Source organism: Phoenix dactylifera, chromosome 11 (genome assembly GCF_051530095.1).
Source record: "Phoenix dactylifera cultivar Ajwa chromosome 11, Ajwa_hap1_PhDact_Kaust_v1.1, whole genome shotgun sequence".
Classification (NCBI taxonomy): Eukaryota; Viridiplantae; Streptophyta; class Magnoliopsida; order Arecales; family Arecaceae; genus Phoenix; species Phoenix dactylifera.
In genome coordinates, this window is record NC_143200.1 from 28,244,824 (window position 1) to 28,261,962 (window position 17,139).

Consider the following 17,139-nt stretch of genomic DNA (forward strand, 5'->3'; position numbering starts at 1 on the left):
ATCCCTATGCGGAGATCTACGGTGTCCGAAGGGGCCAACCATCAACAGACCTACCCTTCGCATATTATATCGCACCCAACATGCCAAATCAGAGGCTACTAATTTCATTATAACCAAAACAGAATCAATCTCAGAAATTGTCCATTTAATCACAGCATGTCTATAAACACAACTCCATGTGCTATGAATGGTTATGAATGAGCAACCTAACAATGGTACTTCAAAAAACACTAAACTAAGTTAAAGGAGAGTAATAATACAAAAGCAGTGTGCATTTTTAACTGCTCAAATCCCCTCCCCTCCCTTCTTTACGGAGGGAATGAGAAAGAAGAAAAAATTTGAACATTTGCTAAAACATGTGGAACTGCCCTGTCTGCTGAAACATTACCCTTTTTCTATACAAAAGGACATGAAATTCCACCCAAAAACTATACTCATGAAACAGAGTACCTCCTGTGCCTTGATGAAGACCCAGAAGATTTAGCTTCCATCGGTTTCACAGAAGTGGGAGGGCTTTGAGAACTCCCAGATGTATCGCTACTTTTGTTCTCCCCATGCCCTTTCCCAACCCAGAACTTATCAAATATCCTCTTTGATCGAGATGGCAGCAAGAACCCACCACCCCTGTCCTTGTTATCCCCATTACTCTTCTTTCCCTCGTTACTCCGGCGCTCATCCTCTTTTATCTTCAAGTTCCCTATCTGTCTCTTTACAGAGTTCAGGTTCTCTGGCACTGGTCTCTCCCAATCATCTTCCTCATTTGGCCTGCCATGTAAGGTGTCATTGGTTGGAGCTGTCAGCCTCCCGGCCGCTGCCCTCATCTGCACAAAGAAGAGGACCCGAACCACCACTCTAAGAGGTAAACGCTCATTTTGTGCTGCAAGCATGCAAGCATCCACTGTGAGCTTCTTGACATCGATCAGTCTACAGATCCTTTTCTTCTCTGCTTTACTCAGGCTTGGATGCTCCTGTACATTGTCACCATATCAGGTTGTGAGGATTGGTTTCAATAATTTTAGAAAGAAAAAGAAACCAAATTGATAAATAACAAAGCCAGAAAGAAAAGGTCACAAGTAGCAGAAATTTTCCAATAACAAAGGGGCTGTGTTATGATTGTCTTTTAATATTTTAAAAGTTTTTGCGATAATGCTGGAGAAGTGATAAGCAGATATTCATTTTTGTTCTTCCTGATTGAAATACGTGACAGCATAGTGGTCAAAGTGCAGTGTCATTTACAAGAGGAATGCAGGCCAGTGAGAACAAGCTCAGGCTCTGCAGCCACTAATCAAGATTTCTGCTTGAGGAGTTCTGAGAAATGAAAAGAAGAAAATTGCGGACATGATCATCTAACATGAAATAACAAGACTATATTATTGAGAACGGTACTCCAAATGTTTTCACTCAAGCAGCATGAAATAATGAAATGGATACAATATATGTTGACAAATTCCAGAGTAAATTAACAAGATCACATTGCTGAAACCAAGAATGATGAAAAAGCACACAAGCAAGGATCATTCAATAAAAAATAACTATGTACTTTTAAGTTACAAATTGATCAATACTGAAGCATCAAAAGAGGAAAAGAATATTATAATATCAAACAAACACCAGTACTTGCTAGATACAACCATCAGGACAAAGGGCTAGGTTTGGTGCTCATTGCTTGGACCATTTGATTGTCTAATGCAGAGTTGGTTTCCATCTCGTCTCCAGATGTCTGAGACTGCAGGGAACGGCAGATCCCATGCCCATATGAGGCACAAGTGCTGTGCATTGAATGCATCCTGAGGGCAGGATGGATTGCCCCATGGATCCTATATCTATCTATATGAAGAAGAAATCATGTAAGGAAGGGGATTCTTATTTGTACAAATGGTACTTCGAACTTGGAACGAGCATGAAGAAATTAACGATACTTCTTTATCTTTTGAGTTGTTCTGCCGGATCGGTCGCTCAAGATCTTTGGTCTTCACCCGGACCCGATGAAAAAAATTGGATCACTTCTTATGGATTCGTTGAGAATGATGGCTGATGCAAATTGGGACAATCAAATGACCCGACAAGGGTCAAACCTATGATGCTCCTTATCACAAGATAGCATACAAATGATACTGCTCAAAAACAATAGCAGCTGTGCAACTTAACAAAGCAGAAAACTGTACACTGAGAACTTTTTTGGGGAAAAACAATAGATTACTTGGCAATGAAAAATATGAAAACTAACAATAATTGAGCATCTTTTTTATACAACATGAACTGACCAAAAAAAAGTATAACCTTAAACAAAAAGTGGTGGTTAATAGGGGTTTCATGAACATACCTTTAAATAGATATCAATGGCTGTGTACAGCCCATCATGAATTGGTCTGGCTGCCTCTGGAACTGATGTAGAAAGATCAATGAAGGTGGAAATTGGCAGATTTGGATCACTGGCTATTTCAGCAAGATAACAATCAATCATTTTTCCCACAGTCAACAAAGATTCATGTTCTAAATCAATTTCATGCATCCTATTTTCACTCTTTTCCACAAAATCAGTATCATGAGTGTTCCCAAGCCGCATCATAAATCTACTGACTAGGCTTTGCACCAGATCAACATCATAAATAGTGTCACCCGATGATTTTGCTGGAATCAGCAGGTCCTTCCAAGAAGCTTTGTGCAATTGCAGACTAATACGGTCCATCAAGTCTTCTTTCAACAAATCCCCAGCTCCGACCAAGATAACAACTTTTAGCAATTTTAAAAGGAATCTGCAGGAACAACCTGAACCTCTATCTGATGGCAACAGCCTGATGATGGTTTCTACCAGAGTCCTGTTCCTTCTTGTGTAGTCATCAGTAGCCAAGGCGTCATAAGAATCATGCAACCATCTAACTGTATAAGCCTTGAGGGCCTCTCCTATCACATCAGAAGACATTCTCCCTTTAGACTTCACAGCAACCATCACTCGCTTGTAAAGATCAACATCCAGCTCGCATATATCCTCAATCCACCAATCCTTGGGAACAATGCGCATCCTTTGTTGGGATTCAACTATCTCACCTGAAGCTGCCAATTTCTTGCTATAGGTATATGACCAGTGCACGTTAGCAGGGTCTACAGATGTTTTGGAAGCAATGGAATCTATGCATCTTCCAACCACCTTCAATTCCTCAGACCATGGTAACAATGACTTTGTGGTCTGTAGAACAATAATGGAATCTTTCCAACTGCGGAACACACTGGAGTTCAAGAATACCTCTATTTTAAATATTAAATTACCTTTTTCAACATCCTCAGTCATCTCTAGGTATTCTGCTGCACATCTAGCAGCAACAACATTGTAGGCATTGAGAATCACAACCATGCCGTAGCAGAATTTAGCACATATCTCAAAGGCTTTTGGTCCACCAGGAAAATCATGGACGAAAACTTCATCAGTGTTGTCCTCACTGGCCTTGAGTATCAATCCTTGTAACCGGTTGCTCTTGGATAGAAGAGGAAACTGCATATAGAAATAATGAACCCCAAAGCTTCAATTTAGTGGTGCAAATATGGTTCGATGGAACGTGAAAAGACAGAAATAACACATAAATCATAGTAATACAGCAAAATCAATAAAACCAATTTTTTTAAAATTCTTTGGCTGCTTAATCAAAAAGATTAGTTAAATTTCATATTTAAGCTCTCATTCCAACTGATTGCCCAAAATCCAGTTTCACTTCCATGGAAGCCAGAGTATATTTTTAATTTATTTTCTATCAGCATGAAATGAAGAAGAAAGAGACAATGGTGTCCATCATTTGCACGTCCAAGTATTATGTTGCAAGAAGTCCTCCAGTTAAGCGAAAAGTGTAAACCCCGGACCAGATGGACCGAAGTCGGCGGTCCATCTGGTGATTTCGGGAATAAGGCGGTGGAGAACGGCAGCTGTTGAGGCAGTTGAAACTGCCTAACAGCCGCGGTCCCCCACCCCTCCGAGCTGGATGAGGAGCTACAAAAGCCCATGGAGTCACAGAGAACTCCATCGACCACCTCTTACCTCCCTTACTCTCTGTCTTCTGTGCAAGGAGCCGGACTGAGAGCAGTGGCGCCGGAGGAGGGAGGATCTCCAGCTTGTCATCACCTTCTGCCGCCGGAGCAGGCACAGTAATCGCCGGGAATACTTCACGGCTCATCGGAATGAGGTAAACCCTAACCCTTCTCCCCATTCATGATTTACATGTTAATAGCTTAGATCCAATCTAGCTAGAAGAGGATTAAAAAGAGAAAGATGGGTAGGGAGATGATGTAGAGGGGAAGATCTTATCATGGGCGGCATTCATCCGGCACTGGGTCTATTGACCGAAAACCATTGACAGCCCATGATGAAGAACCTTTCCCTCCACTCAACGATGACTTCCCCTTCCCATTAAAACCCTTGATCTAAAAATCCAAAATGAACCTACCTCTCGATTCGTGGGGATGGTCCTCGGCTTGTTCAAATCCAGTTCCCATGGAGGGAACCGGTTTGATTGTGGCTAGAGGGAATCAGAGAAGATGGACCGAAGGGCGATTTCCGATGGCCATGGACGTCGTCGGCTCGGGCCACCGTAGACGCCATCGGGCCGACCGCGGGTGTCGGCCGCGCGTTTCGCGAGCACCACCGGCTTCGGCCGGTCTTGTCGCTCCCCGACGGGTGGTCGTGACCCATCTCCTTCACCGGAGGTGGAGGAGTAGAGCTGCCAGTCGGGCCGCGGCTGCCGCAGGTGGGATCCCGGCCGCCGCCGGTGCCGCCGGTTGGCCGCAGCGCCGTCGGCTTCGGGCCGGCCTCATCCTGAGCACCCTTCCGAGCTCGCTCCCCAGTTTCGTGGGAGAAAAGAAAAAAAAAAAAAAAAAGGGAGAGGAGATCGGGATGGAACGAAGAAGGAAGAAAGAGAAGGTTCGGGAAGAGTGGAGAAGGAAGAAAAGAAAAAAGAAGAAAAGAAGGAAAAGTAAAGAAGGAGGAAAAATAAAATAAAATGGCTGTGGGCCGAAATGGGCCTGATTCCGAAATGGGCCTGATTCCGGAGTGGGTTTCAAATAAACTTGGCTTTAGAAGCCTGAAGCCGGGCTGGGCCCTGATTCAAGCCTAGTGTTCTTAAAACTAAAACTAACTGGGCTTGAAGAGCTCAAATTTTAACATAGGGACGAAATTGAATATAGATTGAGACTAGGCTCCCTTTTAAATTAATTAGAACTGATAAGGATTAATTATAAATTAACTAATTGTGTTTCTGGGCCTGAATACAAACGGGCCCAGTAATTGAATCAGGCCACGGGCTTGATCCAGAAACCAATTAAACTTTGGGCCTGAATGCAAATGGGCCCTGACCTGAACCAGAGAGCAATTGGGTCAAACCCGAACCAGAAGGTGAACCAGACCTGAATCAGGAATTTAATCAAATCTGAACCAGGAAGTAGATTAGACCAGAACCAGAAATTGAATTGGGCCATGGGCCTGAACCAGAAATTAAATTGGGCTATGGACCCGAAAATGAAATTGAGTCTTAGGGATGGGTTGTAAATGACTTTAAGATTATAAGTAAATAGAAATTAAATATGTCAGTGACATGTAATTTAATGATCTTGCTAGGTATTGAAGAATTGGCATTTGATGGGCAAATTAATGTAAGTAACATGTCTTAATCTTATTATGGATCATGTATCACGTTTTATATGGTGATAAAGTATTATTTATAGAATTGGAATTGTATAGTAAGTAACCCTGATATAATCTTATGGTTGAATCAAATACTTGTTTATAAAATTGTATATGGCTATTTATGTTTTCATAAATTTAGGATCAAGCATGGGTTAGCAAATGATCACATGATTTTGGATAAATAGCATTCATCATGATTATTATTATATTATGTACACATGATTATGATGTTATAGAAAGATGCATAGAAAAATAAAGTTTTCAGCATGATCATGAATTTATTCAACATGATGCCATTATTCACTTTCCAATGTATCGATGAGAAAAGATTTATGAAAAGCATGATATGTTTTAAAGAACTCTCAGATTGCTATGTATGACCCCCGCCAGTGGGTAACAATAACTAGGCATACGACCCCAGCCAGTGGGTAAAAGTAACTTGGCTTTACGACCCCCGCCAGTGGGTAATAGTAACTGGAAGATGACCCTGCAGTGGTAAAGATTATGGCCCTCGCCAGCGGGTTACAGTAGCTCGGCATACGGCCCTCGCCAGTGGGTTATAATAACTTGGCTTAGACCCTACCAACGGGGAATAATAGTTGGCAAAGATTATGGCCCTCGCCAGCGGGTTACAGTAGCTCGGCATACGGCCCTCGCCAGTGGGTTATAATAACTTGGCTTAGACCCTGCCAACGGGGAATAATAGTTGGCAAAGATTATGGCCCTCGCCAGCGGGTTACAGTAGCTTGGCTTAGACCCTGCCAACGGGGAATAATAGTTGGCAAAGATTATGGCCCTCGCCAGCGGGTTATAGTAGCTTGGCTTAGACCCTGCCAACAGGGAATAATAGTTGGTAAAGATTATGGCCCTGTCACGGGTAATAATAGTGACCATAGCTGCACTATCATCTGAGAGCACGAATTTCAAAGTATGGAATAATGGCAAAAGTTTTATGTTGCATAAATGGCAAAAGTTTTATGATGCATAGCCATGTTTATGAAGTTGCATAAATGGACATGCATAGTTTTTATGACTAGTTTGTTATATGAAATACTTACTTTGTTACAATTGTTAGTTTCTTAAATAAATGCACTAGTATGAGAAAATATTATGATTGATCAGATAAGATTATGCATAGTTACTTACTGAGCTTTATAGCTCATACCCATTTATTTATGTTCTTACAGATGAATAGGAGATGCTAGGAACGAGGAGCGTGACATGCTTCAGGGTTATGGGGAAAAGAAAATGACACATTAAATGTTGCTATTTTTAGATGCTTTGTAATCAATCTTTATTTGATGAAACATTTGATAACATTCAAGAAAGAAATTGTTCATAATTGATTTAAAGTTTTAAAGTAGCTGCGTGTTATTGTGGGCAAGGGTTCGCAATAGCACGGCCGTGTCATGAACCAAATTCGGGGCGTGACAAAAAGCATAAGCAACAAAGAATAGATATGAACCTCTGGCCCAAAAAAAATCAATTTCACATTGTGGGAAGAAGGAGCAAATAAACACTCCTGCCCTTCACTAGTGTACACATTGTCCCTTCGTGCAATCATTCAAGGGACGTATACGACCACCCACAACCTCACACTCCCAGAACAAGGCACCACAGGAGAATGATAAATTTGATAACACAAAAATTGATGAGCTTTGTGCAAGGATACAAGAATGGAGGTCTCAGATGTAGACTTGTTAAGCAGCTTTCTGTAAACAAAAGGAATAAAAATTCATCTTCAAAAATGCAACTCAGCCGAGTATTACATTAAAAAAAAGATTAATCCTTTTATCATTATCCACAGACTTCCAGCTTGGACAAGTTTAAAAGCAACCAGGGTAAGTATTGTCTTGCTCTGCATCCTTGTAAAGGGACTGAAGAAAATTATACAAAAGCAGATGTAACTATATAGAGATCTATAAATACATGCTCACAGCTTCCTAGCAGAAATTCAATTGCAAATATTATAAGTGCTAATTCAGTTCAAGAATTGAAAGGATAGGAAATGACCTTATGTAAATAAAACCTCACTTCACCAACATGTATAATGACATCTGTTGCCAGCTCGGATACCACATACCTGCATTGGTCATCAAACGTGACATTTATATGTACGTAGTATCAGAAACAAGGTATAAAAGTAAAACCATTATTCAAAATCAATTGAAAGCACATATTAAGATGAATAAATTGCTTTTGGATGATGCTTCTGAATTGTCCATTCAGCAAACAGTTCTACGATCCAACCAATTTGCTTTGAGAGGGATTCAAACAAGAGTTGAAGGAAAAAAAGAAATGAATAATAAGTATTGATGAGCCAGATAAATGCAACCAAGAAGCCGATCTTGTATTCCAGGTACATGGTAAATGCAATGTTCCCCCTTGCATTCGCATGACCATTTGTTGATGGATTACCTTTTTAACTTGCTCCCATTAATCGAAATAAAGCTAATACTATCAAAAAAAAAATTATCTAACCACAAGGAAATATATGTATCACCAGTTCATTGAGCATAAACATAGGAGGCCTAATTTCATGTAACTCTAATCTTACATTTCACAGAGAAAAAGAGAGAGAGAGAGGAAAGGAAAAGCAAAAAAAAAAAAAAAAAAGATCCATATTTACAAAATCAGTTAGGTTAGGTGGTTGAATATGTGAACTATTCACTGATGGGAAGCCAGCATAATAACACTCGCTTGAGTTTTGGATTTATAAGAAGACTATTTTGCTGTATTCGGTTTGAGAAAGATGTCTGAGAATGATGTTGGCGTATCTGAACTGCTTACTTGCTCAATGAATGATTGTGCATTTCTTTCATACAATCTCAGTAAATGGGTGCCTCGGCAAAATCTTACCTAATCTCAACAGTACAAATTGTGTAACACCCAAACTATTGACCTCAAGATCAGTACGCACTTCTATTTCTATTTCCCAAAGCTTACTTTCAGCATTACAACTAGAACAGAAATATCACGCTCCTAGTCAGATCAGCATTGCTCTGTCAAATTATGTTTGCAGAAATATACTCCATATATCTGCATCACTTTTTCACTCGTCTATCACAAGAAAACTCATCTCACATTCATGTTCCTGCAATTCTGTTGATCACCCTCACATATGCAGCATTACAGCAGCTCAAACAGTGGAAACATACAACAAGCTTCTTGTCCTAATTTCCAAGAAACCAATTTGGATTGCAAATTTGACCCATCAGACTGTGTGACAAAGATATAGCTGTAGGACAGAGAAAAGAAGTGGAGAATGCAAGCAGCTCACTGGCTAATCAGTGGGAAAACAGAAGCTGCCTATCTTTATAAAGCTCTCATCTCTATGAAACCAAGTTACCAATACAAAGATGGATGGAAAAGTGGCAAGCACGAACCAATTCGTTTTGGAAAAGTTTAGGTCCTAAAAGAACAAGCAAACAGGGACAAGTATCGACAGCATTGTGACTTGGAGGATTTCCTGCAGCACAAATATTCAAGAGAAAGAAGTGGAGGACAGATTCCCAAGTGGCAAAGAACCAAGTCTCGCCAGATCTGAAATTTCCAAAGCACTTAATCTTCCTCCTCGACGGGATATTGGATTGTAAAGTCTCTCCTTTTCCATATTTTCCGCTCTTTTTTCTGAGGAAAAAAATTCCCGAAAACATTAGGAAAATCCATGGAGCAAGAAGCCACGAGAAACAGGGTGCAACAGTGCTGTGCTCTCTGATTCATGGCCACCATCTATACAGAGAACTGTTTGGATATTAAAAAATCTATCCATGTCGATATAATTAACCAAAAGACACCCTTCAAAAAAAAAAAAGGGGGCTATCCTATCCCGTGCCGAGCAAACGAGCCCAGCATAATCACCAAAAATTCTTCTCTTCTTTAACTATTCGTGCTATTTGCATTTCGCTCTAACCCAAACCCGGTAATCTTCTAAGGAAAATGTTCTGAAAGAATCATGAAGAGAGAGAGAGAGAAAAAGTTTTTTTTTTCTTGTTTCTCTGTTTTGTAGCTGCTCCAACCACCCCTTAACCACTCAGCAGCATTCGAGATCACTGATATCCGAAAAAAAAAAAGAGAGAAACCGGAGAAATGAATCAAAACGACCGCAAAATAGCAAAACTTCATTCAGAAAACGTTCTTTTTAAGAATCCATTCCGGCACGGAAACAGAACGAATCAAAGAAGAAACACACAACCAACACCAAGATCTCGAAACAAGAAAAGTCCTCACCTGACGTCGCTCCCGTCGGACTGGAACGCATCCGCCGGCTTCGATCCCAGTTTCATAAACTTCATCGCCACCCCCTACCACCAGCAATCCCCCACCTCACGTCCTTTCAAGCCCACCTCCCCATCCCGCCCTCTACTCCCCACTAAAATCCCGGCTTTCCCGGGTCCGTACGCCGGCCCGCCCCCACCCCTCGCTTCTCTTTCTCTCTCAAATCCCCTGCTCTATGAGACGATGACGATGCTGCCGTCGCCGTGGTTGTAGCGGTTGAGCGTCATAAAGAGGGGAGGAGTATCGGGAAGGGCGGAAAGTATAGTGTCGTGTTATGATGAGCGCTATCTCCCCCGCTTTCGCTTCTTTTACTTCTTTTTTCTTTTCTTCCCTTGCTGTAATAATTATTGGTAGTATGGTTGCTTGTTTCGCCGCTGCCTGCCTGCCTCGTTCTTCTCCCTTCGAAGAAGAATAAGATCTTGGAGGGCGATGCGCGCCCCGGAGGTGGGAGAGAGGGCTCCTCCTGCGGTCGCTTTCGGCAGTGCGGCGCTGTTCAGACGCCTGCCCACAAGTGTGCTCCTACTTCTCTCTCTAGAAATGGCTATTAAAAAGTCGTGGGAGCTGGTGGCGGTGGATGTGGGATCGGCTGGAAGTGGGGGACCAGGATGACTTCCTGCCGCTAGATTCTTAAAATATCTTATATTTGTTACTGTCGTGCTTCGGATTTTGCATGTTGCCCCCTCAAGGGATTTTAATGTTATGAACAACCTTTGTACTGGTGAGTGGTGATTAATCACATAAATACATATCAGGTTTTATGTTCAACGTACTGCAGCACCAAGAAGTTGAGTTGATGAAGTTGCTAGATATTGGATGCCGGTAGCATTCCCATCCTTGGCTAGGCTTCCATCCTAGTTTCAAAAAATAAAAAAAAGACCACATTTTTTTCCTAGCAAACTTTTTCTTGTGATTGAATTATGTGTTGAAGTCCACTTAAGCTGGTTATTGATTTGTGAGATCCATCCTTGGTCCGGTTCGAAATCTAACCTTTATATGGGAAGTCATGACCCAATCTATTTCGAGCGAGAGGAGAAAATTGAATTGTATATAGATCAGATTTCAAATTCATCTAATTAACGTGCAAACTTATTATCATCAAAGAGCGTATACTACTTGCTCTCTTTGATTATTCACAGGAAATGATTTTCTTATATTACTTATTTATAATAAAGTAAAATTAAACTTCAAAAAATCTCTCACTTATGATAACTTTTTCCTCCCATTATTTGGACCATTGCATAAAGCTCCAAAAAAAAGTAACAAGAAAGTTCTGGAATTGTTGACCGGTTGTTTTGTAGTTAAAATTTCGAGTTATTATTATATTGCTCATTCTATATTTTTTCACAAAATCTTGTAAGATGTTTCTATCTGGATCGCTAGAGAGATAATATATTACATTCTTTCTCTTTTTATCCTATCCGGTGAAAAAAATGCAAGATGCTCGAAAAATAGAGATAGAAAAATGATGATAATAAAATTAACATTGCGAATAACAAATATATTTTTATTCTCAACAGATCTAACTAATTAAACCAACTAGAACTCTAAATTGGAACCCAACCTAGTCAAGAAAGTTGTTAGGTTGGATTGATCTATCTACGGTCTGGATTCATTTATATCAAAATCGAACTTATTTAAAATAGATCGGCCATGGATCAAATCTCATATTACCATCCCCAAGCATGTTCCTATTTTCATTCTCATCAATGCACCGTACCCGGACAAAGCCGAATCATCTAGAAGTCAAGCATAAAGAAAACGATGCTAATGATCCATTAGACATCCCAGCAACTAATTTGTTCTGTAGTATCTTCATGAAACTTCCACCTCAATCACTTCTCGCTAGACAAATATTGCCTCCCATATTCTTATATGCACGCCATTCTGTGCCCAGCCAGGCGCTTGGCTGGTTCCATTCCATTTAAAAAGTGAGAGAGGAAAAAAGGAATATGTTAACCATGAAACTGCTCACTTTGACTTAGAAGATTGTCTCATAGTTTTTGATCGAATATTATGGGATGAGTTTTTACGCAAAACTTTCGAAGCGAAGAGGGAAGGTTTCCTATGAAATACGGAGGCTTAGCAGGGAGCTATATGGGAATGAAAAAAAAAAATCCCTAGTAATTTTCTATGGACACCTAAGAGGCTTTTCGTTATTTTATTGTTATTTTTGGAAATCGCCGTCAGATATATGGCTGCTTTTATTATTATGCCGTCAATGCACGCCACTCCGACCGAAATTACCTCCCTACCCACCACCATGTGTTGCCCAAACTCTAGTTTTGTTGATGGGAGGACTAAAAGTTAATTAATTTGTTTATGGGTGGTAGCCTGGTAGGGGGATTGGATTTGGACCACAGTTAGTGTGAGCTCACCATCTACAGCTCTAATCATGGTTGTTGATTATAGGAATCATCCTCCTCATGCCAAACCTAGTGAGAATCTCATCATCACGAAGAATTGTGCACAATCTTGCCGACTTGATCTGATATTAAATTTTTGGTCTAGAAACACTGTCGAGCACATGCAATCAACACATGCCTATGAAACCCTGCAAGCGACGAGAAACATGAAGAGAAAGCTTATGGAACTGAAGGACGATTAGCATGCTTTTTTATTGTTTTGAAGATTGTGACTACATGAGAGGATGAGTGGGTCACTTTGACATGGAAGTATGTGGCCGATTAACCCTAGATCTACATAGTTAAAGACATATTAAAATTTCTAAAGCATGTGAGAGGCATATGAAGCAGTATGTTTGTGGGACAGTTGTTGTATGGGTCATTTGGGAGATTCCTAGCCCTTGGACGATGCCTAAAGAGGCATTCTATGAGTGCATGCTTTGAAAAGAAGAAAAAGGACACCTACAACGACGAGAATCGCAAATAACCCCCCCAATTTTAACTCTATTTGATAAAGGAAACGCATAGCCGGTAAAGGTGGGTTCTCGTCACATCACATCATTCTGACTCTTTTTATGACGAATGTTGGCCGATTCAGAGGTGGACACGCGTTGGCAGCAGGCGTAGATCGTTTCCATACTCTTTTGTGAGCAAATTCGAATCAAACAATTCGCCACAAACAATAATGGAATAAAGAATTCATGTTTCAATTCTATGTCGAGCCAATATGTCTGCTCCTACCAACCTGATATAGTTTTCATTAGCTCGTTTGGTCCTCAAATGAACGGATTCAACTTGCGTTAGGAATAAAAAGAGAGAAAAGGCACAAAAAGTAATTACACCGATCGAGGTATTTATTTATATAGTTATATGTGGAAACGTAATTTGATTGATGCAGCTACATCCTGATACATCCAAGCCTTCAATAAGGTGTGAAGTGGTGAGCTTTGCTGAAAATTTAATTATCGTCCAATTCTTATTGAATTTTCTCAGCAGATATCCATCTAGTCGTACGTGTTATATGGCCATGCGGCTACTCTTTAAGTCTGCTAATGGTGAGTAAATGCAAGACAAAATTTAAAAGGTATTTGTAATCCTGTCCAATTTGCATATATAAATCACAAATACACACTCACTTCTACTACTTCTCTATGGAGAGGGAAAGAGTGTAGTCGTACCTCAGCTAGTCGCCAAGGTAACCAAAAGAAAAAAAAAAAAGCAACAAAATGTTAATATTCGATATACACTTATTAAACCAGAAGAGTTTATGTTCTTGCATAATAAAGTGCAAGTTCGTGGGTGTATTATCACTGTGATGGTTTAAGGGAAAGAAATTAGGTTGAAGGATTCAATCCGTGATATTTTGTTAGGCTCATCGATGCTCAAAACCTCAAAAATTAGCATTTTAACAAACAACCAACAAGTTTAAGCTCATTCACTTTAGCAGAAGATTTGACAAAATTACATTAATCTAGATACAGTCCGACATGATCCACTGCATCCTCATCCTTCTCCGTTGAAATTAACTATAGAATAATATTGTTATGGATATGGTCATACATGTCGTGCTTGACTATGACCTAATGCAGCATTCAACTCTCTCATAAGTAGCTAAATTTCTCAGGTAAGCCTAGGTATTTCTTAATGATTTACACTGAATGGGACCACAAGGATAATAAGTCTTCTGACTTTGATTTTTCGACCATTTAATCGATACAGAAAAGGATAAGGAGCCATGTGAGTGCACCGAACCTCGAATTGACCCAAGATTTACTGGCACCGGTAAACCCTAGCCCAATTGGATAAGATTTAGAAAGAAGGATACAAATTAGGTAGGTTAAGGAGAGACTTCAAGAGAACTAGCTCAAAAATGCAGTAAGACCCAGATAGATCAATCCAAACACAGTACTCTAGCATCACTTCACACTAAATTCTATAGGATTCAGCCTCATCTCATCGACCTCCAATTGCATTGTACTACAATGAACCGGGTCACGTCCGTGCATGCATGATTCTAACCCGACGTACAACATCTTGTGGTCCAACTTGGGCGGCACGATCTGTCATGAAGGCAAATGCCATCCAAGTGAGTTATGTGAATGGGACCACTCGCCTAAGCCTGTCCTCCATCTTGTTCTGATCCTTTCCCCACTGGCACGAAGGCCAGGACAGTACACACGTGTGCATTGCATGCAAGTTCCAAAAGTTCCCTTTCAAAATCCCTTACGTCAAAGAAAGGCACAGATGCTGCACACAGTCCCGGGTTTAACAGCATCCGAGGCCTTGTGGGGGGGACTATGTTTCCACAGTCCCAAATATATATTCCTTCTCGGCATTTAAATGCTTAGAAGCTGCATACCGGGTCAATAGGAACCAGCTGATCGAAATTGGAGAAAATATATCCTCCATGTCATCCAAAACATTGCATCGAGCACTCCTCACGGTGCGCTGCTATAGAAACAAATAGCTGTGATTGGCAGTATGCATGGCTACGTGATGCATGCTGTGTATGTAGGATATAATTTCTCATCAAATTGCTAGGCACGAGCTTTGCTTTCATGGTTGATGGTGCTCGGAGTTTCCATCATTATGAACACAAGGTATTCTTTGATGCAATGCATTCAGAATTTTGGCCTTCGCTATCTTGGGCTATATAAAACGATAATTCTAAGATTTTGGTCAATGATATCCTACGTGATGCAAATTCCCGATCTTTCTCAGACAATTGTAGATGTGTTTCTTCATTGTCAAATATCAAAACCAGCATCACAAATTTGCAATTAACCATAGCTTCTTTCGACCAGCCTTAATTCAACATCGTTCTACTCTTGGCCATGCCTATTCTGGTTGTTTTGATTTGTCAATATGGACTATCTATGACACTTTCTAGTTTCCGGCATATTTTATGTTTATCTTTGCAACTTTTTTATTTTCCATATCGAGAACAGTTAATATATCTATGAAAAACCTGTTTCTGAATTAGCTTCTTCTATTTGTTTCTGAAGTTTAATCCACTCTTGCCAATTGTTTATGGCATACCCATTGTTATACAGTGCTAATATTCTATAGCTGAGAGCTCTTTCTTTGGATATTTTGGATTATGCTGAGCCACTTAGGCCAATTCCAACAGCTCCTCGATCAAAGATGTCAATCTTTTAAATACATAAATGAGATGTCAATGATTCTTCTCATTTTATAAGCGTGACACTTAAGCATTCTATAAGGTTTTTAAGATCTTCGTATTTACTTTGACTCGCACTGGGGACTTTCGCCGAGTCATGCCATGCTGGGGACCATCAATATGCGGTTGCTACTTTATTCAGTACCAAGGTGGGTCGAGCGCTTCTTGTAGCCCAAACGACTGTCCATTAAAATATCACTAATTAACAGATAGATGTTCATGTGATAAATTTAAAGCAATTAATTCGATGATAAAGCACAGCAATCGATGTGCACCAAGGCGTAATCAAGCGGAGCCTGATCGAGCTTGGTTTCAAATAAGTTCGAGCTTGAATTTCAAGACCGAAGTTCGATTTATTTATCATTGTTTCTAGCTTAATTCTAGCTTAATTTCGAATTAAGTTGAACCTTACTCGATCAGCTTGATAATCCTAAATCAACCTGAAATCAACTTGAAACTAAATTAAGCTCTCTTCAAGCATAAATGAAAGTTTAACTCTTGATTTCATGTTTTAGTTCAAAGTTTGATTGCGCTCTAAATTAACATTTAACGAATATTTTATAAAGTATATATGCCAGATAAAACTTTAATCTAGTACTTTATTAAATAAATTATATAATATATAATTTAAATAAGTTCAAAATTTATCCAATAAAGGTGGTTTGATTTTTAGTTTAGCTTGAAATTAACTTAAATCTTATTTTGCTAGTAAGCTTGGTTTGTTTAGCTCTAAATTAAACTTGATTCGAGCTTTTCTTGAGACGGGCACATACTGCTCGATTAGTTTGACATGACTAGCATGGGCTAGCATCCACGAGCTTTGATTCATTCGACAAGTGCAATCCTTCCTAATCGTTTCTGTAGGTTAATTATGTGAGCTTGTACTGCATGCACACTTAACCAAACTCCTGAACGATGCCAATCCATCTTATAGAAGTCAATTAAATGATCTCTAGTTCATGTAGCCAAATCAACTTGCTTGGAAGTGGTTGGAAACTCTAGTTCAGGTCAACAAAGAGAAAGTGAACAGAAGAACAAGTAGAAAGGTGAGGTTTGAAAAACAAGCCAAGGACCACTAAATTATGCTCTCCTTGGGTCACTCTCTGTTTGAGACAAAAAAAAAAAAGAGAGGAAAGGGATTGGGAGCTAAAAGGTCGAGCAGAGGGTAAAGATCCTTAAGCATAGCTTAAGGGCTGCACAATTGTTAGTTCACACGTCATGGCTTCATCCGGACCACTTTGTTGATGAATCTCTTCAATGCGATGATGAACTTGCTGCATCAATAAGAGCTTCTTTTTTTTTTCCTTCCACCCCTCTGTAGCCTTTTGGCATCGAGTTGAATGGCTGAATGATTGAATAGCTCGTCTCAGAATATGTGGATGTCCCCAGACAGAAAGGGAGGACTAGTTAATGAGACCATCCTATATATTAACTATTGCTACAGCCACATAGAAGGCATATGGAAGGAATTAAGGAATGGAGTTGGATTCCTAGCTGAGGATAAGATGATTGAAAAGTTGAAAGGGAGGAAAAGAGATGAGGGCATAGATTCCATTATCATGTAACTACTTTTGCTGCTCACCTTTTGAAAATATGATGCAACAAATTAT

The 17,139-nt window shown here is 40.0% G+C and overlaps 1 protein-coding gene and 1 long non-coding RNA gene across 5 annotated transcripts; one reads left to right on the top strand and one right to left on the bottom strand.

Annotated features, from left to right (window-relative positions):
* Positions 1-107: 107 nt before the first annotated feature.
* Positions 108-10,482, bottom strand: LOC103710435 (phototropic-responsive NPH3 family protein NPY1-like). Of its 4 annotated transcripts, XM_088707682.2 has the most exons (5): positions 9,899-10,480; positions 9,055-9,298; positions 7,682-7,751; positions 2,324-3,490; positions 108-968 (listed from the first exon to the last, which is right to left on the bottom strand). In XM_088707682.2, the coding sequence occupies exons 4-5, from the start codon at positions 3,350-3,352 to the stop codon at positions 435-437; spliced, it is 1,563 nt and encodes a 520-aa protein (XP_088563808.2). In that variant the 5' UTR covers positions 3,353-3,490; positions 7,682-7,751; positions 9,055-9,298; positions 9,899-10,480; the 3' UTR covers positions 108-434. The 4 variants fall into 4 exon arrangements, with proteins under 4 accessions (XP_088563808.2, XP_008794358.3, XP_088563807.2 ...); XM_008796136.6 differs by lacking the exon at positions 9,055-9,298 and having other exon boundaries at positions 9,899-10,482; XM_088707681.2 differs by having other exon boundaries at positions 7,682-9,298.
* On the top strand, positions 3,486-7,013 carry LOC149751668 (uncharacterized). Its single transcript, XR_016397856.1, has 3 exons — positions 3,486-4,172; positions 5,600-5,634; positions 6,856-7,013. It is a non-coding gene; the product is annotated as an uncharacterized LOC149751668 (long non-coding RNA).
* Positions 10,483-17,139: the final 6,657 nt, after the last annotated feature.

Bases quoted from the DNA above. Each gene is read 5' to 3' on its own strand.
- LOC103710435 (XM_008796136.6), bottom strand. From the start codon at position 9,963: ATGAAGTTTATGAAACTGGGATCGAAGCCGGCGGATGCGTTCCAGTCC. The intron at 3,491-7,681 runs GTCATTTCCTAT...TTCTATATGCAG, and splicing joins TGAGGTTTTATTTACATAAG to TTTCCTCTTCTATCCAAGAG. The intron at 969-2,323 runs GTATGTTCATGA...GACAATGTACAG, and splicing joins CCATTGATATCTATTTAAAG to GAGCATCCAAGCCTGAGTAA.